This window comes from Palaemon carinicauda, chromosome 2 (genome assembly GCF_036898095.1).
Source record: "Palaemon carinicauda isolate YSFRI2023 chromosome 2, ASM3689809v2, whole genome shotgun sequence".
Taxonomy (NCBI): Eukaryota; Metazoa; Arthropoda; class Malacostraca; order Decapoda; family Palaemonidae; genus Palaemon; species Palaemon carinicauda.
The window spans coordinates 192,326,719-192,354,218 of record NC_090726.1 but is presented as its reverse complement, the minus strand read 5'-3'; the positions used below and the strand labels follow the sequence as shown (position 1 = coordinate 192,354,218).

Sequence of the window (27,500 nt, the reverse complement as noted above, 5' to 3'; positions counted from 1 at the left end):
AACTGCTTTAAGGAGAAAGAAAGATTCAGTAATGGAAATATAGTTTAAGGAGAAATAAAGATTCAGTAAAGGAAATATAGTTCAAGGAGAAAGAAAGATTCAGTAAATGAACTGCTTTAAGGAGAAAGAAAGATTCAGTAAAGGAAATATAGTTTAAGGAGAAAGAAAGATTCAGTAAAGGAAATATAGTTTAAGGAGAAATAAAGATTCAGTAAAGGAAATATAGTTTAAGGAGAAAGAAAGATTCAGTAAAGGAAATATAGTTTAAGGTGAAATAAAGATTCAGTAAAGGAAATATAGTTTAAGGAGAAAGAAAGATTCAGTAATGTAAATATAGTTTAAGGAAAAATAAAGATTCAGTAAAGGAAATATAGTTCAAGGAGAAAGAAAGATTCAGTAATGTAAATATAGTTTAAGGAGAAAGAAAGATTCAGTAAAGGAAATATAGTTTAAGGAGAAAGAAAGATTCAGTAAATGAACTGCTTTAAGGAGAAAGAAAGATTCAGTAATGGAAATATAGTTTAAGGAGAAATAAAGATTCAGTAAAGGAAATATAGTTTAAGGAGAAAGAAAGATTCAGTAAATGAACTGCTTTAAGGAGAAAGAAAGATTCAGTAAAGGAAATATAGTTTAAGGAGAAAGAAAGATTCAGTAAAGGAAATATAGTTTAAGGAGAAATAAAGATTCAGTAAATGAACTGCTTTAAGGAGAAAGAAAGATTCAGTAAAGGAAATATAGTTTAAGGAGAAAGAAAGATTCAGTAAAGGAAATATAGTTTAAGGTGAAATAAAGATTCAGTAAAGGAAATATAGTTTAAGGAGAAAGAAAGATTCAGTAATGTAAATATAGTTTAAGGAGAAATAAAGATTCAGTAAAGGAAATATAGTTCAAGGAGAAAGAAAGATTCAGTAATGTAAATATAGTTTAAGGAGAAAGAAAGATTCAGTAAAGGAAATATAGTTTAAGGAGAAAGAAAGATTCAGTAAATGAACTGCTTTAAGGAGAAAGAAAGATTCAGTAATGGAAATATAGTTTAAGGAGAAATAAAGATTCAGTAAAGGAAATATAGTTTAAGGAGAAAGAAAGATTCAGTAAATGAACTGCTTTAAGGAGAAAGAAAGATTCAGTAAAGGAAATATAGTTTAAGGAGAAAGAAAGATTCAGTAAAGGAAATATAGTTTAAGGAGAAATAAAGATTCAGTAAAGGAAATATAGTTTAAGGAGAAAGAAAGATTCAGTAAAGGAAATATACATTAAGGAGAAATAAAGATTCAGTATAGGAAATATAGTTTAAGGAGAAAGAAAGATTCACTAAAGGAAATAGTTCAAGGAGAAAGAAAGATTCAGTAATGGAAATATAGTTTAAGGAGAAAGAAAGATTCACTAAAGGAAATAGTTCAAGGAGAAAGAAAGATTCAGTAAAGTAAATATAGTTTAAGGAGAAAGAAAGATTCAGTAAAGGAAATATAGTTTAAGGAGAAAGAAAGATTCAGTAAAGGAAATATAGTTTAAGGAGAAAGAAAGATTCAGTAAAGGAAATATAGTTTAAGGAGAAATAAAGATTCAGTAAAGGAAATATAGTTTAAGGAGAAAGAAAGGCCCAGTTGAGCAGTATTTTCAAACTACTGGGAAGTGTTAGAATTAGTTTTATATATATATATATATATATATATATATATATATATATATATATATATATATATATATATATTATATATATATATATATATATATATATAAATATATATATATATATATATATATATGTATATATATATATATATATATATATATATATGTATATGTATATGTATATATATATATATATATATATATATATATATATATATATATGTATGTATATATATATATATATATATATATATATATATATATATATATATATATATATATATATATCCAAATAAGCCATATATATTTTTGCTACATTAATGTCTGGATTCTCTTAACGAACTCGGGATCAAAGCCCCAGGCGAAATCACACAAAGACAAGCCAAGTGGTTTAGTCACCGTCTCTAAAAGTTTGCCGGACCAGGGATCGATTCGCGGCCGGTCAGAAGCTCTTGTCTTTGTGTGATTTCGGCTGGGGCTTTGACCCCGAGGTCGTTAAGAGAATCCAGACATTAATGTAGCAAAAATATATATGGCGTATTTGAATATGAAAAAACACGTCTAAATGTGCAAAAAATATCATATATATATATATATATATATATATATATATATATATATTGGAAGAAACTGTTTTCAAAGGAGTCTTTATAACATAAATTCAGGCAGAATCAATTAGGTATCTAGACTTTTGTATGTCCTTTTTAGCGAAGAGAAGTTGCTGTCATACTATTCTTTTCTTTATGCGGGGTTCCTATTATGAATTTTGGGAGTGAAACTTGAAAAGAAATGAAAAACGTGAAAAATAAAATTGATCTAAATTATAGTTAGAACATGCAATTTCAATTCTCCGATGTGTACATCACATTTATGTAGGTTTGACTGTATAATTAAATTCTACGAATAGCTATTATTATTATTATTTATTATTATTTATTATTATCATTATTATTATTATTATTATTATTATTATTATTATTATTATTATTATTATTAGCTAAGCTACAACCCTAGTTGGAAAAGCAGGATGCTATAAGCCCAAGCGCGCCAACAGGGAAAAATAGTCCAGTGAGGAAAGGAAATAAAGAAATAAATAAATTACGAGAGAAGTAATGGACAACTAGAATAAAATATTTTAAGAACAGTAACAACATTAAAATGAATCATTCATATATAAACTATAAAAACTTTAAAAAGGAGGAGTAATATGATAGAATAGTGAGCCACAGTGTATCCTCAAGCAAGAGAACTCTAGTTAGAATTTGGAAACTGCTTGAGAACTGTTTTCTAAGCTACGTGTGAAACACACAAGGGATGTCAACTCAAGAGGGGTTATAAATGAAAATATTAACAACATAAGGATTAATAAAGGAAAATATAAATAATCATACTGGTGTATGATGCTGTTAATGTGGATATAAACACTAGCCCGGCAAGATAAATATATCATGGGTGTACTTCGAAACCATATATAAGAACCTATATCATTTGGTAAGCTGAACATTGAACTAAATTAGTTCAAACATTAAATTTCTATTTGACTTTTTTTCATATAAGAAAAAGTCAAAGAGGATTGTAAATACATTTTTTTCGTAACAAGATAAAATAAAGGTGAACGAAAACATTTTAATTTTTTTTTCTTTTTTTGGGGGGTGTCCAGATCGTGAATTGTACGCTACTATACTTGGTGACGACATAATAGAAGGCAGATGGAAAATACTTGACGACGAATCTACAGAAAAACCAACTCCAGAAACACCTGCATACCTACTAACTTTAACGAAAGATGATGGCACGGTTCTCGTTGATTCAATAGCTATTGACTGCGCCAATCTTGAAACTTACTGTTTTGGCTATTTCCCAATCACGGAAACGGGTAAATACACACTCATCGTGGCACACCAAACAGCTGCTGCAGGTGCCACATACAATGAACTGGGACAAGTGGAATCCAAGCCACAGGAGAAAAAAAGTTCATCCGAACCAGGTAAGGGCATTTATATAATAACCAATTTCCATATGTGCTTTAGTGAACACGGTACGCATAACTTTGCTTGCGCACGCAATACCAAAACTCGAGAGAGCTAAATAGTGAATACCACAATCAATCTTCTCATCCCGTTACGAGATTATACTAGTTTCTTCCCCTTTCCCAGTTTCCTATTGCATTAGTCATTAAAGTCTTTCATTTGCAAAAACTTAATTTCTTGTTCTTGGGTGACATACTTGATATCTAATAAAAATGGTATTTTTTATGAACAATGCCCATTGTGAGCATTTATATTTATAAATATATATATATATATATATATATATATATATATATATATATATATATGCTCAAAATGGGCATTGTTCATAAAAAAATACCATTATTATTAGATGTGCAACTATTCAAAATAATAAAGGTATTTTATTTTGCCAATTAACGTAAGTTTATTAAAATACTGTATATATATATATATATATATATATATATATATATATATATATATATATATATATATATGTATATGTGTGTGTATACATATATTTGTGTGTACATATATTTATATATATATATATATATATATATATATATATATATATATATATATATATATACATACATATACATACAGTATTTTAATAAACTTACGTTAATTGGCAAAATAAAATAACTTTATTATTTTGAATAGTTGCACGTATCTGTTTCTCTATAGTATAGGCATCAATAACTGTACATAGACAACATATCCTGTATAACTCAAAGACTATAAAGCACTGCGCATCTACAACAAACCAAATATGTTTTTCTTTTGTCGTAACTTCACTTTAATAAACTTACGTTAATAGGCAAAAGAAAAACATGAATGACAGAATAAAATATCTTTATTATTTTGAATAGTTGCACATAATATTGAGTCATTTAAAAATTCAAACTAAGATGTAGAGTTTTTAATAGATAATAAATCATCAGCAAAATTCCTTGGAACTATGTGTACGTAATGTTCAAAAAATACTGTACTGGTTTTCCATCGACCTACTTTTTGTACCATATTAGGATCAAATCCTGCTGAGATAGCTTTGGTAGCACCTGAAGGTCGGAAACTTTTACCGAGTAAACATTCCTCGGTAAACTAGAGCAATAGATTCATTTAATATATTAGTGATAGCCTGGCTAGATAGAGCACCATATGGGTTCTTCAAAGATATAAAAACAGGTCCATTAGGCTTTCTAAAGTTCTGTGTTCTATACAAATAACATCTCATGGTACGAACAGGACGTAAGTTTATTTCACTTGAAGGTGCTACATCAACTACAAACCCATGCCTCTTACTATCATTTTTATTACCATGAATAGTTATAGACATGCTACCATTTTCATTAAAGATTACCTGTTCATCTATCTAAAAATCTTATAGGTGAATTTACAAAGTTGTTCTCCCTTTCCCAATCCTTTTGTGACAGAGCATCCAACTTCATAACATTTCGGGTGAGAAATCTTGTGTTGTAGATTGGTAGCTTTGTAGATGTCGCGGATGCGAACCTGTCTATTGTGAGGTCCCCACAGCGAGTCCAAAAACCGGAACATCGGTCTTGACAACATCCACTCTTGTTTGTCCAATATTCTTGATAACATATCCGCTTGGGTGTTTAGTTTGCCGCTCAAATGACGATCAATAATTGTTAGATTGTTTTATATAGCCTCGGCCAATATTAACTTCGCAATTTCTGTCAACTCCACTACTGAACCACCCATGTGATTGATGTACGCTACTGTAGTGATGTTAAGATAGATATTGTTTAAAAATTGGTAGACAATATACTGCTATCTCCTACTTGTCCAATTACAAATTTTACACACATACACTACACACATATCTCCCCTATATAATAAGGATCGAGTATCTGACTATATGTATAAAAACATAAATAAATTTCATATACTTATATTTCTTTCCCGTAACGCTCAGCGGCATTGCCAAACGTATAACTATTCAGTCTCTCCCCGTCTCTCGATAAACGGGGAGAGTAGTAGTCATACTTAAAAACCCCAGTTTCCCACAAATTGCTGAAACTTCTGTGTTGTAGTTAGGAAAGGGGGAGGGGTGGGGAAGGTTGAATTTGTGTGTGCGTGTGTATGTTTATCTAAGTATTTAGCCGTCATTTTTGACGTATCGTATAATGAAAAGATAAAATAAGATAATTTTGCCTCATCTCTCCCATATTCATCAGAACTGGCAATCCTTTCACGCCACACGAAGAGACATGCAAATCAGCTGATGGCAGACGTCAACATCTGCTTCGAACACTTGACCCCGACAGAGGGGCGGTCCTTCTCCCATTACGAAATGCTGATCATCAACGAGAAGGGACAATGGCTCAAACACAGAATCCTCGAAGAAGAAGAAGAAGAAAGAGAAGGGCGTCTTTGCTTCACGCCCTTCGCCATCAACACCAAAGACTTCGACCTGACAGAAGGAACAAAGGTCATCGTCTCCCAGAGGGGAGTTGATGGATTCACTGTCTTGGCCACAGGGGAGTCCAAACTCCTTTAGAAATACTTTCCAAAGGATGTAACAATAAAATACAATTTTGCTTAATTAAAATATATAGTAATTAATGTAAGAATAGAGTTTTTGTTTCTTATGAATTATTTTAATTTTCATAGCATGTTAATAAGATAACTCTTGATAATATTAAAAGAGAGATATCTCGTTATCTGTATATCTGTAAGAAATCTTAAATAAAGGTAAAAGTAAAATGAATACTTAATATAAATTTGTTTTTGACATACCATTACATACTTTATCAAATCTATTAATAAATCTGATATGGTTTAATATTGTGACAGTTTACTATATTCTTCCTTTACTTCTTCCCATTCGTTTAATCATTCATACACACTTTGATCAAAGGTAATAAATAATATATATTTTCGCAGTTTCAAAACCGGAAACACTGTAAGGAAGTTCATCTCGATGAAAAAATAATAAACAAATTACCTCTCCCTGTTCATCATGGATTATTTTCAATATCTGTATTTGTCAATACACATCGGTATAAGTCCCATTTGTACAATTATGATCATTCTTTTTAGGACTGTCCAGTACCTACAAGTACAGATCAATGAGCTTCACAGTCTTGGCTCTTAATCACATCAACTAATGAGTCCAGGGTGATCATAACTTGACTGGACATTATGCAGTGTAAATGATTAAGGGTCTATTCATTATCAGCAGCTGAGATGTCCATAAGACTACTGAGGCATCGCCCAAAATATGATGACCCCTACTTAATTCCTAACAGGATTGATTATTATTGCTTACTAAGCTACAACCCTATTTAGAAAAGCAGGATGCTATAAGCCCAGGGGCTCCAACAAGGAAAATAGCCCAGTGAGGAAAGGAAACAAGGAAAAATAAATTTCTAAAGAACAGTAATAACATTAAAAGGAATATCTCCTATATAAACTTTAACAAAACAAGAGGAAGAGAGAAAAAAAGACAGAACAGTGTGCCCGAGTGTACCCTCAAGCAAGAGAACTCTAACCCAAGACAGTGGAAGACCATGGTACAGAGGCTATAGCACTATCCAAGACTAGAGACCAATGGTTTGATTTCGGAGTGTCCTTCTCCTAGAAGAGCTGCTGACCATAGCTAAAGAGTCTCTTCTACCCTTAACAAGAGGAAAGAGGCCACTGAACAATTACAGCGTAGTAATCCCTTGGGTGAAGACGAATTGTTTGGTAATCTTAGTGTTGTCAGGTGTATGAGGACAGAGAATAAGTAAAGAAAATGCCAGATTATTCGCTGTCGCTGTGTGTAGGCAAAGGAAAATGAACCGTAACCAGAGAAAAGGATCCAATGTAGTACTGTCTGGCCAGTCAAAAGACCCCATAATTCTCTAGCGGTAGTATCTCAAAGGGTGGCTGTTGCCCTGGCCACCCTACTACCTACATGTCAACTAAATAGTTCAAGGAGATCATAACTTGAATGGACATGATACTGTGTAAAGGATTAAGGACCCTATCATGGTCAGGAGCAGAGGTGCCCGTAGGATTATCACGGCATAAGCCAAAAGAGAATGGCTATATATACAGTACTCCTTAAAAGGGGACGTAACTAACGTAAATTTGTGAGTACATGAAAAGGGGAAATCCAATCATCGCCAATGAGGTTGCCGATCCTATCAACAGTATCGGATAAGACATCGTGATTAGCTAATGGAACTCTTTTCTCTTTTATGCTATGATACAAATTTAAAACTCATAACACATATAATATTCTCTGTACGGTGGTAGATAAGAACAGGTATGATGTAGTTCTATTCTTCTGTCTACACACTGAGCCATATTATATCGTAGGCCTTAGGGGCCTTTGTGCTGTCAAATGTTACCTTTATATTCAAGCAATTCTTCTTCACCCAAGGGGTTACTTCACTTTAATTATTCAGAGGCCACTTTCCTCTTGGTAAGGGTAGAAAAGACTCTTTAGCAATAGTCAGCAGCTCTTCTAGGAGAAGGACACTCCAAAATCAAACCATTGTTCTCCAGTCTTGGGTAGTGCCATAGCCTCTGTACCATGGTCTTCCACTATCTTGGGTAAGAGTTCTCTTGCTTGGGGGTACACTCGGGCAAACTATTCTATTTTATTTCTCTTCCTCTTGTTAAATTTTTTATAGTTTATATAGGAGATATTTATTTTAATTTTGTTACTGGTGTTAAAATATTTTATTTTTCCGTGTGTCCTTTCATCACTGGGCTATTTCCCCTGTTGGAGCCCCTGGGCTTATAGCATTCTGCTTTTCCAAATAGGGTTGTAGCTTAGCAAGTAATAATAATAATAATAATAATAATAATAATAATAATAATAATAATAATAATGCACCTTATGGCTCATAATCCTAATAAACTGACACAACTGCAAGAAGGTTTTCTGCTTCATGGAAAGTAGCTTTCAATAATTAAATAAAATGCTTAAATAAAATTTAAGCCATAAGGCTTAAATTCTAGAAGTTTCATTCCAGCTGTGACCAAATTGTAGAATGATCTTCCTAATCGGGTAGTTGAATCGATGAAGCTTCGAAAGTTCAAATTTGCAGTGAATGTTTTTATGCTGAACAGGCTGACATAATTTCTTTTGATAGTTTACATATGAAAGATCTATTTTAAGATTTTTATTAATCTTAAACTGTTTTCTTATAATTGGTCATTACTTCTCTTGTGGTTCATCTATTTCCTTATTTTCTTTCCTGACTGGGCTATTTTCACCTGTTGGAGCCCTTGGTCTTATAGCATCCTGCTTTTTCTATTAGGGTTATAGCTTAGCTTTTAATAATAATAATAATAATAATAATAACAATAATAATAATAATAATAATAATAATAATAATAATAATAATAATAATAATAATAGAGGATTTGACAAAAACAATGTGATTACCTGTAAAATGATTTTGGAGGAAGCATGAAATAAAACAACAAAGACTGGTAGGGATGGATTTTAAAAGAGATAGAAAACTCAAGAAGAAAAAAACGAGATGTAAAATTTAGGATTGAGACCTTAAAGGAGAAAAGGGTGAGCAATTAAGATTGCGAGAGAGAGAGAGAGAGAGAGAGAGAGAGAGAGAGAGAGAGACTGGAAAGGTTGAACTTAGAGAGAGATCAGGGTAACAGAGTGGAAAGTATCTGATTCGGTATGAAAGAAATGTGTATGGAAATCACAGGAATTACTGGGAAGAACCAGCGGATATGGTGCGTCAAAAAACAAAAGTGGCGGTGGAACAGGGAGGTACAAGAGTCGATTAAAAGAAAGTCGAAGTCATTTAAGGACTGGAAAGTAAGGCAGTTACAAGGTGCAGAGAAATGGTACAGACAAGGGGAAAAACATTCTAGGAGGAAAGTAGGTATAGCTATTGGAAGAGCGGTAGAGCAATTGAATGAAAGGCTAGGAACAAGGGAAGGAGGAAAGGGTATCTATAAGATTTTAAACTTGAGGAAAGGGCAAAGATGGGATTTAGGACAACTGGGAATTATCAAAGATAGAGATGGAAATATATTGTATAGGACTGAAGACATTAAGAGGAAATGGAGAGAATATTTTGAAAAACTATTGCATACTTTGAATGAGAGAGGAGTTGGGGAAAGCACGACTGGATGGGCCAGTAATGGAGATATGAAATCCCAGAAGGGAAATGGGCATTGGGAAAAATGAAAAATGATAAAGTACCAGGTCCATCAGTTTCAAATTGAAATGGTCAAGATACTAGCTACAGAGGGGGTAAATGGATGCTATATTTATTAAGGGCAATGTGGGAAAATAAAATAAAAACTAAAGACTGGAAGAAGAGTCTAATGGTAACTATATTTAAGAACAGTGATTTCATGGAATACAGTAACTACAGGAAAATCAAACTTACAGAGCCTGGTCTAAAAGTTTTTGAGTAGGTACTAGATAGGAGATTGAGATATTGTAAAGATTGGGAAACAGCAGTATGGATTCATGAGGGGAGAGGGACTGTGTATGGCATCTTTATAATAAAGCAGCTACAGGAAAAGAAAGATTGGGAAACAGCAGTAAGGATTCATGAGGGGAGAGGGACTGTGTATGGCATCTTTATAATAAAGCAGCTACAGAAAAAGAAAGATTGGGAAACAACAGTATGGATTCATGAGGGGAGAGGGACTGTGTATGGCATCTTTATAATAAAGCAGCTACAGGAAAAGAAAGATTGGGAAACAGCAGTAAGGATTCATGAGGGGAGAGGGACTGTGTATGGCATCTTTATAATAAAGCAGCTACAGAAAAAGAAAGATTGGGAAACAACAGTATGGATTCATGAGGGGAGAGGGACTGTGTATGGCATCTTTATAATAAAGCAGCTACAGGAAAAGAAAGATTGGGAAACAGCAGTAAGGATTCATGAGGGGAGAGGGACTGTGTATGGCATCTTTATAATAAAGCAGCTACAGAAAAAGAAAGATTGGGAAACAACAGTAAGGATTCATGAGGGGAGAGGGACTGTGTATGGCATCTTTATAATAAAGCAGCTACAGGAAAAGAAAGATTGGGAAACAGCAGTAAGGATTCATGAGGGGAGAGGGACTGTGTATGGCATCTTTATAATAAAGCAGCTACAGAAAAAGAAAGATTGGGAAACAACAGTATGGATTCATGAGGGGAGAGGGACTGTGTATGGCATCTTTATAATAAAGCAGCTACAGGAAAAGAAAGATTGGGAAACAGCAGTAAGGATTCATGAGGGGAGAGGGACTGTGTATGGCATCTTTATAATAAAGCAGCTACAGAAAAAGAAAGATTGGGAAACAACAGTATGGATTCATGAGGGGAGAGGGACTGTGTATGGCATCTTTATAATAAAGCAGCTACAGGAAAAGAAAGATTGGGAAACAGCAGTAAGGATTCATGAGGGGAGAGGGACTGTGTATGGCATCTTTATAATAAAGCAGCTACAGGAAAAGAAAGATTGGGAAACAGCAGTAAGGATTCATGAGGGGAGAGGGACTGTGTATGGCATCTTTATAATAAAGCAGCTACAGGAAAAGAAAGATTGGGAAACAGCGGTATGGATTCATGGGGAGAGGGACTGTGTATGGCATCTTTATAATAAAGCAGCTACAGGAAAAGAAAGATTGGGAAACAACAGTATGGATTCATGAGGGGAGAGGGACTGTGTATGGCATCTTTATAATAAAGCAGCTACAGGAAAAGAAAGATTGGGAAACAGCGGTATGGATTCATGGGGAGAGGGACTGTGTATGGCATCTTTATAATAAAGCAGCTACAGGAAAAGAAAGATTGGGAAACAGCAGTAAGGATTCATGAGGGGAGAGGGACTGTGTATGGCATCTTTATAATAAAGCAGCTACAGGAAAAGAAAGATTGGGAAACAGCGGTATGGATTCATGAGGGGAGAGGGACTGTGTATGGCATCTTTATAATAAAGCAGCTACAGGAAAAGAAAGATTGGGAAACAACAGTATGGATTCATGAGGAGAGGGACTGTGTATGGCATCTTTATAATAAAGCAGCTACAGGAAAAGAAAGATTGGGAAACAACAGTATGGATTCATGAGGGGAGAGGGACTGTGTATGGCATCTTTATAATAAAGCAGCTACAGGAAAAGAAAGATTGGGAAACAGCAGTAAGGATTCATGAGGGGAGAGGGACTGTGTATGGCATCTTTATAATAAAGCAGCTACAGGAAAAGAAAGATTGGGAAACAGCGGTATGGATTCATGAGGGGAGAGGGACTGTGTATGGCATCTTTATAATAAAGCAGCTACAGGAAAAGAAAGATTGGGAAACAGCAGTAAGGATTCATGAGGGGAGAGGGACTGTGTATGGCATCTTTATAATAAAGCAGCTACAGGAAAAGAAAGATTGGGAAACAGCAGTAAGGATTCATGAGGGGAGAGGGACTGTGTATGGCATCTTTATAATAAAGCAGCTACAGGAAAAGAAAGATTGGGAAACAGCAGTAAGGATTCATGAGGGGAGAGGGACTGTGTATGGCATCTTTATAATAAAGCAGCTACAGAAAAAGAAAGATTGGGAAACAACAGTATGGATTCATGAGGGGAGAGGGACTGTGTATGGCATCTTTATAATAAAGCAGCTACAGGAAAAGAAAGATTGGGAAACAGCGGTATGGATTCATGAGGGGAGAGGGACTGTGTATGGCATCTTTATAATAAAGCAGCTACAGGAAAAGAAAGATTGGGAAACAACAGTATGGATTCATGAGGAGAGGGACTGTGTATGGCATCTTTATAATAAAGCAGCTACAGGAAAAGAAAGATTGGGAAACAACAGTATGGATTCATGAGGGGAGAGGGACTGTGTATGGCATCTTTATAATAAAGCAGCTACAGGAAAAGAAAGATTGGGAAACAACAGTATGGATTCATGAGGAGAGGGACTGTGTATGGCATCTTTATAATAAAGCAGCTACAGGAAAAGAAAGATTGGGAAACAACAGTATGGATTCATGAGGAGAGGGACTGTGTATGGCATCTTTATGATAAAGCAGCTACAGGAAAAGAAAGATTGGGAAACAGCAGTAAGGATTCATGAGGGGAGAGGGACTGTGTATGGCATCTTTATAATAAAGCAGCTACAGGAAAAGAAAGATTGGGAAACAACAGTATGGATTCATGAGGGGAGAGGGACTGTGTATGGCATCTTTATAATAAAGCAGCTACAGGAAAAGAAAGATTGGGAAACAACAGTATGGATTCATGAGGGGAGAGGGACTGTGTATGGCATCTTTATAATAAAGCAGCTACAGGAAAAGAAAGATTGGGAAACAACAGTATGGATTCATGAGGGGAGAGGGACTGTGTATGGCATCTTTATGATAAAGCAGCTACAGGAAAAGAAAGATTGGGAAACAACAGTATGGATTCATGAGGGGAGAGGGACTGTGTATGGCATCTTTATAATAAAGCAGCTACAGGAAAAGAAAGATTGGGAAACAACAGTATGGATTCATGAGGGGAGAGGGACTGTGTATGGCATCTTTATAATAAAGCAGCTACAGGAAAAGAAAGATTGGGAAACAACAGTATGGATTCATGAGGAGAGGGACTGTGTATGGCATCTTTATAATAAAGCAGCTAAAGGAAAAGAAAGATTGGGAAACAACAGTATGGATTCATGAGGAGAGGGACTGTGTATGGCATCTTTATGATAAAGCAGCTACAGGAAAAGAAAGATTGGGAAACAGCAGTAAGGATTCATGAGGGGAGAGGGACTGTGTATGGCATCTTTATAATAAAGCAGCTACAGGAAAAGAAAGATTGGGAAACAGCAGTAAGGATTCATGAGGGGAGAGGGACTGTGTATGGCATCTTTATGATAAGGCAGCTACAGGAAAAGAAAGATTGGGAAACAGCAGTAAGGATTCATGAGGGGAGAGGGACTGTGTATGGCATCTTTATGATAAAGCAGCTACAGGAAAAGAAAGATTGGGAAACAGCAGTATGGATTCATGAAGGGAGAGGGACTGTGTATGGCATCTTTATAATAAGGCAGCTACAGGAAAAGAAAGATTGGGAAACAGCAGTAAGGATTCATGAGGGGAGAGGGACTGTGTATGGCATCTTTATGATAAAGCAGCTACAGGAAAAGAAAGATTGGGAAACAGCAGTATGGATTCATGAAGGGAGAGGGACTGTGTATGGCATCTTTATAATAAAGCAGCTACAGGAAAAGAAAGATTGGGAAACAGCGGTATGGATTCATGAGGGGAGAGGGACTGTGTATGGCATCTTTATAATAAAGCAGCTACAGGAAAAGAAAGATTGGGAAACAGCAGTAAGGATTCATGAGGGGAGAGGGACTGTGTATGGCATCTTTATAATAAAGCAGCTACAGGAAAAGAAAGATTGGGAAACAGCAGTAAGGATTCATGAGGGGAGAGGGACTGTGTATGGCATCTTTATAATAAGGCAGCTACAGGAAAAGAAAGATTGGGAAACAGCAGTAAGGATTCATGAGGGGAGAGGGACTGTGTATGGCATCTTTATAATAAGGCAGCTACAGGAAAAAAGGCTTGGAGAAAACCAAAGCTCTTCTGTACTTTTGTAGATCTAGAGAAGACTTATGACAGAATAGCAGGAGAAGTGATGTTTTGGTGCTTGAAGAAGAGGAAAGGCCCAAAGAAGTTGGTTACAATGCTAGATATGATGTACAAAAGAACAAAACAGCAGTTGGAGAAATAGGGACCTTTGAAGTTAAGCCCATTTTTATTTGTGGTGGCCATGGATGTGCTAAGTGAAGAGATCAGAAATAAAGAATTGTGTAAGATGCTATATGCAGATGACTTGGTGTTTACTTCTAAAATGAGGACGACTTGCAGAGAATGGTTGTAGAGTGGCAAGAGACTTTGAAGATGGGTGGTATGAGGGTGAATGTGGATAAGACTGAGGCTATGTTGAACAGTATGGAAGGTAAGGGCAGGAAAGCTCTACATAAAAGTAGAATGAATAAATGATTTGAAGTTGTCTGGCATCCTGACATCGACATAAAAGTAGAGGCTCTGTTATAAAACAGGTGGAATAATTTAGATACTTGGGATCTACTATAAGTCAGGGGAGAGGGTGTAAAGCTGAAGTTAAGAGTAGGATGAAAACAGCTTGGGGGAAGTGGAGGGAGGTAGCAGGCGTGATAATGTGATAATAAAATGCAAATCAAGCTGAAAGTTGAGATCTGTATTATTATTATTATTATTATTATTATTATTATTATTATTACAAGCTATGTGTTGATAACGAAAAGAATGTTTGGAAGATTGAAAGACGTGCACGTGTTTAGGGGTATGGCTAACGGTATGTCTGATCATTTTTTGGTGGAAGGAAAATTAGTTGTAGCAAAAGAGTGGGGGAATAGAGTAGGTGGATGTAAAAGGGAGCTAGTGAGGGTTGAAGAGCTAATAAAACCGGGGGTAAAAAGTAAATATCAGGAAAGATTGAAAATGGCATATGACGAGGTGAGAGTAAGAGAAACTGGTAATTTAGAGGAGGAGTGGAAGTTAGCAAAAGAAAATTTTGTTGGGATTGCAAGTGATGTATGTGGCAAGAAGGTTGTTGGAGGCAGCATGAGGAAGGGCAGTGAATGGTGGAATGAAGGAGTGAAGGTAAAAGTGGAAGAGAAAAAGAGGGCTTTTGAAGAATGGCTGCAGAGTAATAGTATAGAGAAGTATGAAAAATATAGAGAGCAAAAGGTGGAAGTAAAGCGCAAGGTACGTGAGGCAAAGAGGGCAGCTGACCTGAGGTGGGGTCAGGGACTGGGTCAGTCATATGAAGAGAATAAGAAGAAGTTTTGGAAAGAAGTGAAGAGAGTAAGGAAGGCCGGCGCAAGAATTGAAGAAACAGTGAAAGATGGAAATGGAAGGTTGTTAAAAGGAGAGGAGGCAAGGAAAAGGTGGGCGGAATATTTTGAAAGTTTGCTGAATGTTGAGGATGATAGGGAGGCAGATATAATTGCGGTTCCAGGTGTTGAGGTGCCAGTGATGGGAGATGAGAATGAGAGAGAGATTACAATAGAGGAAGTGAGGAGAGCACTAGATGAAACGAGAGTAGGAAAAGCATCGGGTATGGATGGTGTGAAAGCTGAGATGTTGAAGGAAGGGGGTGTGACTGTACTTGAATGGTTGGTGAGATTGTTTAATGTGTGTTTTGTGTTGTCAATGGTACCAGTAGATTGGGTCTGTGCTTGTATTGTACCACTATATAAGGGTAAGGGAGATGTGCATGAGTGTTGTAATTCAAGAGGTATTAGTTTGTTGAGTGTAGTTGGAAAAGTGTATGGTAGAATACTGATTAATAGGATTAAGGATAAAACAGAGAATGCAATCTTGGAAGTACAGGGTGGTTTTAGAAGAGGTAGGGGTTGTATGAATCAGATTTTTACAGTTAGGCAGATATGCGAGAAATATTTAGCAAAAGGTAAGGAGGTGTATGTTGCGTTTATGGATCTGGAGAAAGCATATGATAGAGTTGATAGGGAAGCAATGTGGAATGTGATGAGGTTATATGGAGTTGGTGGAAGGTTGTTGCAAGCAGTGAAAAGTTTCTACACAGGTAGTAAAGCATGTGTTAGAATAGGAAATGAGGTGAGCGATTGGTTTCCGGTGAGAGTGGGGCTGAGACAGGGATGTGTGATGTCGCCGTGGCTGTTTAACTTGTATGTTGATGGAGTGGTGAGAGAGGTGAATGCCAGAGTGCTTGGACGAGGATTAAAACTGGTAGGCGAGAATGATCATGAATGGGAGGTAAATCAGTTGTTGTTTGCGGATGATACTGTACTGGTAGCTGACACAGAAGAGAAGCTTGACCGACTAGTGACAGAATTTGGAAGGGTGTGTGAGAGAAGGAAGTTGAGAGTTAATGTGGGTAAGAGTAAGGTTATGAGATGTACGAGAAGGGAAGGTGGTGCAAGGTTGAATGTCATGTTGAATGGAGAGTTACTTGAGGAGGTGGAGCAGTTTAAGTACTTGGGGTCTGTTGTTGCAGCAAATGGTGGAGTGGAAGCAGATGTACGTCAGAGAGTGAATGAAGGTTGCAAAGTGTTGGGGGCAGTTAAGGGAGTAGTAAAAAATAGAGGATTGGGCATGAATGTAAAGAGAGTTCTATATGAGAAAGTGATTGTACCAACTGTGATGTATGGATCGGAGTTGTGGGGAATGAAAGTGATGGAGAGACAGAAATTGAATGTGTTTGAGATGAAGTGTCTGAGGAGTATGGCTGGTGTATCTCGAGTAGATAGGGTTAGGAACGAAGTGGTGAGGGTGAGAACGGGTGTAAGAAATGAGTTAGCGGCTAGAGTGGATATGAATGTGTTGAGGTGGTTTGGCCATGTGGAGAGAATGGAAAATGGCTGTCTGCTAAAGAAGGTGATGAATGCAAGAGTTGATGGGAGAAGTACAAGAGGAAGGCCAAGGTTTGGGTGGATGGATGGTGTGAAGAAAGCTCTGGGTGATAGGAGGATAGATGTGAGAGAGGCAAGAGAGCGTGCTAGAAATAGGAATGAATGGCGAGCGATTGTGACGCAGTTCCGGTAGGCCCTGCTGCTTCCTCCGGTGCCTTAGATGACCGCGGAGGTAGCAGCAGTAGGGGACTCAGCAGTATGAAGCTTCATCTGTGGTGGAAATGTGGGAGGTTGGGCTGTGGCACCCTAGCAGTACCAGCTGAACTCGGCTGGGTCCCTGGTTAGGCTGGAGGAACGTAGAGAGTAGAGGTCCCCTTTTTGTTTTGTTTCTTGTTGTTGTCGGCTACCCCCCAAAATTGGGGGAAGTGCCTTTGGTATATGTATGATGTATGTACAAGCTAGGCTATAACCATAGTTAGAAAAGCAAGATGCTATAAGCCCAAAGGCTCTAACAGGGAAAAATAGCCCAGTGAGGAAAGGAAACAAGGAAATAAATAAACTACAAGAGAAGAATAAAAAATGAAAATAAAATATTTTAAGAACAGTAACAACATTAAATTACATCCTTCACATATAAACAATAAAAACTCCAAAAAAACAAGAGGAAGAGAAACAAGACAGAACAGCGTGCCCAAGTGTAATACGACCATTGTTATAGTATGTATCGGAAACATGAGCTCTCAGACGAAAAGAGGAAGCAAAGCTTGAGAGAACAATTATGGGAATGATGAGGCGGATTATGGGAATATCACTGCTTGAAAGATTGGAAAATATTGAAATAAGAATGGCAGGTTAGTAAAAATTACAGAAGTGATAAGAGTGTCACGACTGAGAAGGTGTGGACATGTGTTGAGGATGGATAGTGGGGAGGGAGTGGGGAGAGCTTGGAAGGAACATATTAGGGGGGAGAAGATCAAAAGGGAGGCCGAGAATTAGATGGTGAGATAAGGTGAAGGATGATATGGAGAGAAGAGGATTCAGTTGGTAGAAGGCAACCGACCCCTTAATGTAGGTATTGCAGTGAGAACGAAGTAATAATTAGGAAAGAAATTACTAACAACCACACCCATTTTTTGTTCCCCAGCAAAGGCTTAACCAATCTATACCTGGGTGATAGCTGGAATGGAACGTGGCCTCACAGAATCGGAGCCTTAGCAGTGAATCACTCAACCACCACACCAAATGTGACACCCCAAGCTTAAAGGGTTAATTGCACACGAGTTTCCGTGGATTCTTATCAACCCAGAACAAGGACCGAACTTGGGTCAATAGAGTGGGAGTTTTCAACATATTAGACAGATATGCATTATATATCAGATAAGATCCAAGAAAGTAGACTGAGGTGGTATGGTCATGTCATGAGAAGAGATGAACAGTATATTGGGAGGAGAGTGATGGAAATGGAGGTACAGGGAGCGAGAAGGAGAGGGAGACCAAAACAAAGGTGGATGGACTGTATCAAGGATGACCTTCGATCAAAGGGATTAACCGGTGATGAAGTGTGGGACAGAGGTAGATGGAGAAAGCTGGCCAAAAACATCGACCCCACATAAAAGTGGGGAAAAATGCAGACGAAGAAGAAGAAGAAGAAGAAGACATATGCATTATAAACACAGAGGCATGTATTCCATTATATGAGTACACCATAAGATTGATTGATTGATTTAAAGTTTTCAGGCAACCTGACACCATAAGAAAAGGTAAATAAAAATCTGAATTTGTAAGTCTTGGCATTGCTGTTCATATGGATATTGGCTGTCAGAGGGTTTTTTTTTTTTACTCCAACCAAAACCAAAAATAACTAAAGATGCATTTGTATTTCAAATAAAAGAAAAACCACAAAAAATAATATAAAAACTGAAATGATATAATATGAAGAGATCTACATTTTTATAATCATATTTATTTATTTTCCTTGTGAATCTTGAAAAAAAAAATACTTATGATAAATATTCGATGCCATCAGGCATTTATCACATCTTTTTTTATCAGAAACGAAACAAATTTCATCACAATGTCATTTTGTATAACTAACGATGATGATAAATTCCTGGGAAAGGGGATGAAATTCTACCGACCTTAAGAAATTTGTGAAAAAAAAGCACAGACACACAGTATCCCACTAAAAAATTTCGACTGGTCTCCAATTTAAAAGCTTAGCAACTTTTCCCCTGGCACATAGCCCTTTTAATAAACAAATGATTAAAATTCATTGCTATTTTTCATACCATGGACTATAACAGAAATATGAGTAAAATAAAGAAAATGATCTAAAGTGCGTTTATTCTATAAAACGTTTTTGAGGGATATAAAGGAATTAAAATAATTTACATGGTAGCAAGGTGACGGATTGGGTTTAAGGCGATAGACAAGATGTCTTTTCGGCTTTTACTCTCTATGTCTGTCGGATGATCTTACTGGAATACTGGAATCAGTATGGATCAGTTAGATAGCCTTAGTTAGATAGGCACTGCGCATCACAAGGAACTGGCTACCCTTTTATGAATCTAGCCAATGAATCCTCTGTGGATTTGGGCAGTCTATGACTGGCGAAATCTAACTGAGACCCTTTGTGTCAATAAACGTAGGAGGAGATGATGATACACTTATTACTTAATGTTAGTGAAAAATTCACCGAATAAAGGATGTATCAGGGATATTGCTATTGTCCTATCTCGCCTTATCAGGATTTTAGTGCAAAGTAATTTTGCAACAAGCACAACATCTCACCATTTATTGCAAGTGAATTGAAGTTGTGGTGGCCGATGTCGTAACGTCTCTGACTGGTGAACGCCAGACTGGGTTCGATCCCTGCTCAAACTCGTTAGTTTCTTTGGTCGCTGCAACCTCATCATCCATGTTAGCTAAGGATGGGTGGCCTGGGGGAGCCTATAGGTCTATCTGCTGAGTCATCAGCAGCCATTGCCTGGCCCTCCTTGGTCTTAGCTTGGATGGAGAGGGGGTTTGGGCGCTGATCATATGTATATATGGTCAATCTCTAGGGCATTGTCCTGCTTGATAAGGCAGTGCCACTGTCCTTTGCCTCTGCCATTCAAGAGCGGCCTTTAAACCTTTATATATGCATTTGAATCCCAGAAAAGGCGACAGTGGTATTTTAGCCATTTGTTATCTACAACATGGAAAGGAAAAAGCACGAGGTAGTTGGTTGGCCAGGGCACCAGCCACCCGTTGAGATACTACCGCTAGAGAGTTATGGGATCCTTTGTCTGGCCAGACAGTACTACATTGGATTCTTCTCTCTAGTTAAGGTTTAATCTCCTTTTGCCTACACATACACCAATTAGTCTGGCCTATTCTTTACAGATTCTAATCTGTGCTCATACACATGACAACACTGAGATTACCAAACCATTCTTCTTCACCCAAGGGGTTAACTACTGCACTGTAATAGTTCAGTGGCTACTTTCCTCTTGCTAAAGATAGAAGGGACTCTTTAGCTACGGTAATCAGCTCTTCTAGCAGAAGGACACTCTAAAATCAAACCATTGTTCTCTAGTCTGGGTAGTGCCATAGCCTCTGTACCATGGTCTTCCACTGTCTTGGGTTAGAGTTCTCTTGCTTGAGGGTACACTCGGGCACACAGTTCTATCTAATTTCTCTTCCTTTTGTGTTGTTAATGTTTTTATAATTTATAAGGGAATTATTTATTTCAATGTTGTTACTGTTCTTGAAATCTTGTTTTCCTTGTTTCCTTTCCTCACAGGGCTATTTTCCCTCTTGAGTTCCCTGGGCTTATAGCATCTTGCTGTTCCAACTAGGGTTATAGCTTAGCAAATAATAATAATAATCATATTAATTTTTTTCTTAGCATGTTATGAACTGTTTTTTTTTTTTCATTTTTAAGGAAAACAATGATTCGGAACCTTATCAATACCCTGACCAATCGTAGGATAATGCCAAAAAATTGTTTAATTTATCTTAGAGGAAAAATGAATTTATCTTGAAGAAAAAGATTCCTAAATAAAACAAGAGTCTCAAATTCCCAACACCTGCATTATAAAGTTTTCACACACTCAACTCTCAATATTTCTCCCAATTACTTCTAGTCAGAATCATGATTAACTCTGTTTCTCACAATTACTTCTAGTCAGAATCATGAATAACTCTATGTTTCTCACAATTACTTCTAGTCAGAATCACGAATAACTCTATGTTTCTCACAATTACTTCTAGTCAGAATCACGAATAACTCTATGTTTCTCACAATTACTTCTAGTCAGAATCATGATTGAGTCAATGTTTCTCACAATTACTTCTAGTCAGAATCATGATTAACTCAATGTTTCTCACAATTACTTCTAGTCAGAATCATGAATAACTCAATGTTTCTCACAATTACTTCTAGTCAGAATCATGAATAACTCTATGTTTCTCACAATTACTTCTAGTCAGAATCATGAATAACTCTGTTTCTCACAATTACTTCTAGTCAGAATCATGATTGAGTCAATGTTTCTCACAATTACTTCTAGTCAGAATCATGATTGAGTCAATGTTTCTCACAATTACTTCTAGTCAGAATCATGAATAACTCTATGTTTCTCACAATTACTTCTAGTCAGAATCATGATTGAGTCAATGTTTCTCACAATTACTTCTAGTCAGAATCATGATTGAGTCAATGTTTCTCACAATTACTTCTAGTCAGAATCATGAATAACTCTATGTTTCTCACAATTACTTCTAGTCAGAATCATGATTGAGTCAATGTTTCTCACAATTACTTCTAGTCAGAATCATGATTGAGTCAATGTTTCTCACAATTACTTCTAGTCAGAATCATGAATAACTCTATGTTTCTCACAATTACTTCTAGTCAGAATCATGATTAACTCAATGTTTCTCACAATTACTTCTAGTCAGAATCATGAATAACTCTATGTTTCTCACAATTACTTCTAGTCAGAATCATGAATAACTCTATGTTTCTCACAATTACTTCTAGTCAGAATCATGAATAACTCTATGTTTCTCACAATTACTTCTAGTCAGAATCATGATTGAGTCAATGTTTCTCACAATTACTTCTAGTCAGAATCATGATTGAGTCAATGTTTCTCACAATTACTTCTAGTCAGAATCATGAATAACTCTATGTTTCTCACAATTACTTCTAGTCAGAATCATGAATAACTCTATGTTTCTCACAATTACTTCTAGTCAGAATCATGAATAACTCTATGTTTCTCACAATTACTTCTAGTCAGAATCATGAATAACTCTATGTTTCTCACAATTACTTCTAGTCAGAATCATGAATAACTCTATGTTTCTCACAATTACTTCTAGTCAGAATCATGAATAACTCTATGTTTCTCACAATTACTTCTAGTCAGAATCATGAATAACTCTATGTTTCTCACAATTACTTCTAGTCAGAATCATGAATAACTCTATGTTTCTCACAATTACTTCTAGTCAGAATCATGAATAACTCAATGTTTCTCACAATTACTTCTAGTCAGAATCATGAATAACTCTATGTTTCTCACAATTACTTCTAGTCAGAATCATGATTGAGTCAATGTTTCTCACAATTACTTCTAGTCAGAATCATGAATAACTCTATGTTTCTCACAATTACTTCTAGTCAGAATCATGATTGAGTCAATGTTTCTCACAATTACTTCTAGTCAGAATCATGATTGAGTCAATGTTTCTCACAATTACTTCTAGTCAGAATCATGATTGAGTCAATGTTTCTCACAATTACTTCTAGTCAGAATCATGAATAACTCTATGTTTCTCACAATTACTTCTAGTCAGAATCATGATTGAGTCAATGTTTCTCACAATTACTTCTAGTCAGAATCATGATTGAGTCAATGTTTCTCACAATTACTTCTAGTCAGAATCATGATTGAGTCAATGTTTCTCACAATTACTTCTAGTCAGAATCATGATTGAGTCAATGTTTCTCACAATTACTTCTAGTCAGAATCATGATTGAGTCAATGTTTCTCACAATTACTTCTAGTCAGAATCATGATTGAATCAATGTTTCTCACAATTACTTCTAGTCAGAATCATGATTGAATCAGTGTTTCTCACAATTACTTCTAGTCAGAATCATGATAATCAGTGTTTCTCACAATTACTTCTAGTCAGAATCATGAATAACTCATGTTTCTCACAATTACTTCTAGTCAGAATCATGATGAGTCAGTGTTTCTCACAATTACTTCTAGTCAGAATCATGATTGAATCAGTGTTTCTCACAATTACTTCTAGTCAGAATCATGATTGAGTCAGTGTTTCTCACAATTACTTCTAGTCAGAATCATGATTGAGTCATGTTTCTCACAATTACTTCTAGTCAGAATCATGATGAGTCAATGTTTCTCACAATTACTTCTAGTCAGAATCATGAATAACTCTATGTTTCTCACAATTACTTCTAGTCAGAATCATGACTGAGTCAGTGTTTCTCACAATTACTTCTAGTCAGAATCATGATTGAATCAGTGTTTCTCACAATTACTTCTAGTCAGAATCATGATTGAGTCAGTGTTTCTCACAATTACTTCTAGTCAGAATCATGATTGAGTCAGTGTTTCTCACAATTACTTCTAGTCAGAATCATGATGAGTCAGTGTTTCTCACAATTACTTCTAGTCAGAATCATGAATAACTCTATGTTTCTCACAATTACTTCTAGTCAGAATCATGACTGAGTCAGTGTTTCTCACAATTACTTCTAGTCAGAATCATGATTGAATCAGTGTTTCTCACAATTACTTCTAGTCAGAATCATGATTGAGTCAGTGTTTCTCACAATTACTTCTAGTCAGAATCATGATTGAGTCAGTGTTTCTCACAATTACTTCTAGTCAGAATCATGATGAGTCAGTGTTTCTCACAATTACTTCTAGTCAGAATCATGATTGAGTCAGTGTTTCTCACAATTACTTCTAGTCAGAATCATGAATAACTCAATGTTTCTCACAATTACTTCTAGTCAGAATCATGAATAACTCTGTTTCTCACAATTACTTCTAGTCAGAATCATGACTGAGTCAGTGTTTCTCACAATTACTTCTAGTCAGAATCATGATTGAATCAGTGTTTCTCACAATTACTTCTAGTCAGAATCATGATTGAGTCAGTGTTTCTCACAATTACTTCTAGTCAGAATCATGATTGAGTCAGTGTTTCTCACAATTACTTCTAGTCAGAATCATGAATAACTCTATGTTTCTCACAATTACTTCTAGTCAGAATCATGACTGAGTCAGTGTTTCTCACAATTACTTCTAGTCAGAATCATGATTGAATCAGTGTTTCTCACAATTACTTCTAGTCAGAATCATGATTGAATCAGTGTTTCTCACAATTACTTCTAGTCAGAATCATGATTGAGTCAGTGTTTCTCACAATTACTTCTAGTCAGAATCATGATTGAATCAGTGTTTCTCACAATTACTTCTAGTCAGAATCATGAATAACTCAATGTTTCTCACAATTACTTCTAGTCAGAATCATGATTGAGTCAGTGTTTCTCACAATTACTTCTTGTCAGAATCATGATTGAGTCAGTGTTTCTCACAATTACTTCTAGTCAGAATCATGATTGAGTCAGTGTTTCTCACAATTACTTCTAGTCAGAATCATGAATAACTCAATGTTTCTCACAATTACTTCTAGTCAGAATCATGAATAACTCAATGTTTCTCACAATTACTTCTAGTCAGAATCATGATTGAGTCAGTGTTTCTCACAATTACTTCTAGTCAGAATCATGATTGAGTCAGTGTTTCTCACAATTACTTCTAGTCAGAATCATGAATAACTCAATGTTTCTCACAATTACTTCTAGTCAGAATCATGAACAACTCTATGTTTCTCACAATTACTTCTAGTCAGAATCATGAATAACTCTATGTTTCTCACAATTACTTCTAGTCAGAATCATGAATAACTCTATGTTTCTCACAATTACTTCTAGTCAGAATCATGATTGAGTCAATGTTTCTCACAATTACTTCTAGTCAGAATCATGAATAACTCAATGTTTCTCACAATTACTTCTAGTCAGAATCATGAATAACTCTATGTTTCTCACAATTACTTCTAGTCAGAATCATGATTGAGTCAATGTTTCTCACAATTACTTCTAGTCAGAATCATGATTGAGTCAGTGTTTCTCACAATTACTTCTAGTCAGAATCATGATTGAGTCAGTGTTTCTCACAATTACTTCTAGTCAGAATCATGAATAACTCAATGTTTCTCACAATTACTTCTAGTCAGAATCATGAATAACTCTATGTTTCTCACAATTACTTCTCGTCAGAATCATGAATAACTCTATGTTTCTCACAATTACTTCTAGTCAGAATCATGAATAACTCAATGTTTCTCACAATTACTTCTAGTCAGAATCATGAATAACTCTATGTTTCTCACAATTACTTCTAGTCAGAATCATGAATAACTCTATGTTTCTCACAATTACTTCTAGTCAGAATCATGATTGAGTCAATGTTTCTCACAATTACTTCTAGTCAGAATCATGATTGAGTCAATGTTTCTCACAATTACTTCTAGTCAGTATCATGAATAACTCTATGTTTATCACAATTACTTCTAGTCAGAATCATGATTGAGTCAATGTTTTTCACAATTACTTCTAGTCAGAATCATGATTGAGTCAATGTTTCTCACAATTACTTCTAGTCAGAATCATGAATAACTCAATGTTTCTCACAATTACTTCTAGTCAGAATCATGATTGAGTCAGTGTTTCTCACAATTACTTCTAGTCAGAATCATGATTGAGTCAGTGTTTCTCACAATTACTTCTAGTCAGAATCATGATTGAGTCAGTGTTTCTCACAATTACTTCTAGTCAGAATCAAGATTGAGTCAGTGTTTCTCACAATTACTTCTAGTCAGAATCATGATTGAGTCAGTGTTTTTCACAATTACTTCTAGTCAGAATCATGATTGAGTCAGTGTTTCTCACAATTACTTCTAGTCAGAATCATGATTGAGTCAATGTTTCTCACAATTACTTCTAGTCAGAATCATGATTGAGTCAATGTTTCTCACAATTACTTCTAGTCAGAATCATGATTGAGTCAATGTTTCTCACAATTACTTCTAGTCAGAATCATGATTGAGTCAATGTTTTTCACAATTACTTCTAGTCAGAATCATGAATAACTCTATGTTTCTCACAATTACTTCTAGTCAGAATCATGATTGAGTTAATGTTTCTCACAATTACTTCTAGTCAGAATCATAATTAACTCAATGTTTTTCACAATTACTTCTAGTCAGAATCATGATCGAGTCAATGTTTTTCACAATTACTTCTAGTCAGAATCATGATTGAGTCAATGTTTTTCACAATTACTTCTAGTCAGAATCATGATTGAGTCAATGTTTTTCACAATTACTTCTAGTCAGAATCATGATTGAGTCAAGGTTTTTCACAATTACTTCTAGTCAGAATCATGATTGAGTCAATGTTTCTCACAATTACTTCTAGTCAGAATCATGATTGAGTCAATGTTTCTCACAATTACTTCTAGTCAGAATCATGAATAACTCAATGTTTCTCACAATTACTTCTAGTCAGAATCATGAATAACTCTATGTTTCTCACAATTACTTCTAGTCAGAATCATGAATAACTCTATGTTTCTCACAATTACTTCTAGTCAGAATCATGATTAACTCAATGTTTCTCACAATTACTTCTAGTCAGAATCATGATTAACTCAATGTTTTTCACAATTACTTCTAGGCAGAATCATGAATAACTCTATGTTTCTCACAATTACTTCTAGTCAGAATCATGAATAACTCTATGTTTCTCACAATTACTTCTAGTCAGAATCATGAATAACTCAATGTTTCTCACAATTACTTCTAGTCAGAATCATGATTAACTCAATGTTTTTCACAATTACTTCTAGTCAGAATCATGATTGAGTCAATGTTTCTCACAATTACTTCTAGTCAGAATCATGATTGAGGCAATGTTTCTCACAATTACTTCTAGTCAGAATCATGATTAACTTAATGTTTCTCACAATTACTTCTAGTCAGAATCATGATTGAGTCAATGTTTCTCACAATTACTTCTAGTCAGAATCATGATTAACTTAATGTTTCTCACAATTACTTCTAGTCAGAATCATGAATAACTCAATGTTTCTCACAATTACTTCTAGTCAGAATCATGATTAACTCAATGTTTCTCACAATTACTTCTAGTCAGAATTATGAATAACTCAATGTTTCTCACAATTACTTCTAGTCAGAATCATGATTGAGTCAATGTTTCTCACAATTACTTCTAGTCAGAATCATGATTGAGTCAATGTTTCTCACAATTACTTCTAGTCAGAATCATGATTGAGTCAATGTTTCTCACAATTACTTCTAGTCAGAATCATGA

The 27,500-nt window shown here is 35.5% G+C and overlaps 2 protein-coding genes across 3 annotated transcripts in view; one reads left to right on the top strand and one right to left on the bottom strand.

Annotated features, from left to right (window-relative positions):
- Positions 1-6,461, top strand: part of LOC137628952 (uncharacterized) — a 45,780-nt gene extending 39,319 nt beyond the window's left edge. For both annotated transcript variants that reach the window (XM_068360215.1, XM_068360209.1), the window contains 2 exons: positions 3,293-3,619; positions 5,852-6,461. In XM_068360215.1, coding sequence (XP_068216316.1) covers positions 3,293-3,619; positions 5,852-6,174 — 650 coding nt within the window. In that variant the 3' untranslated portion in view covers positions 6,175-6,461. The remainder of the gene's footprint in view (positions 1-3,292; positions 3,620-5,851) is intronic.
- The window catches only part of LOC137628976 (glutamate receptor ionotropic, kainate 3-like), a 452,476-nt gene that overhangs the window by 123,435 nt on the left and 301,541 nt on the right, over positions 1-27,500 (bottom strand). The gene's annotated exons all lie outside the window — the stretch shown is intronic.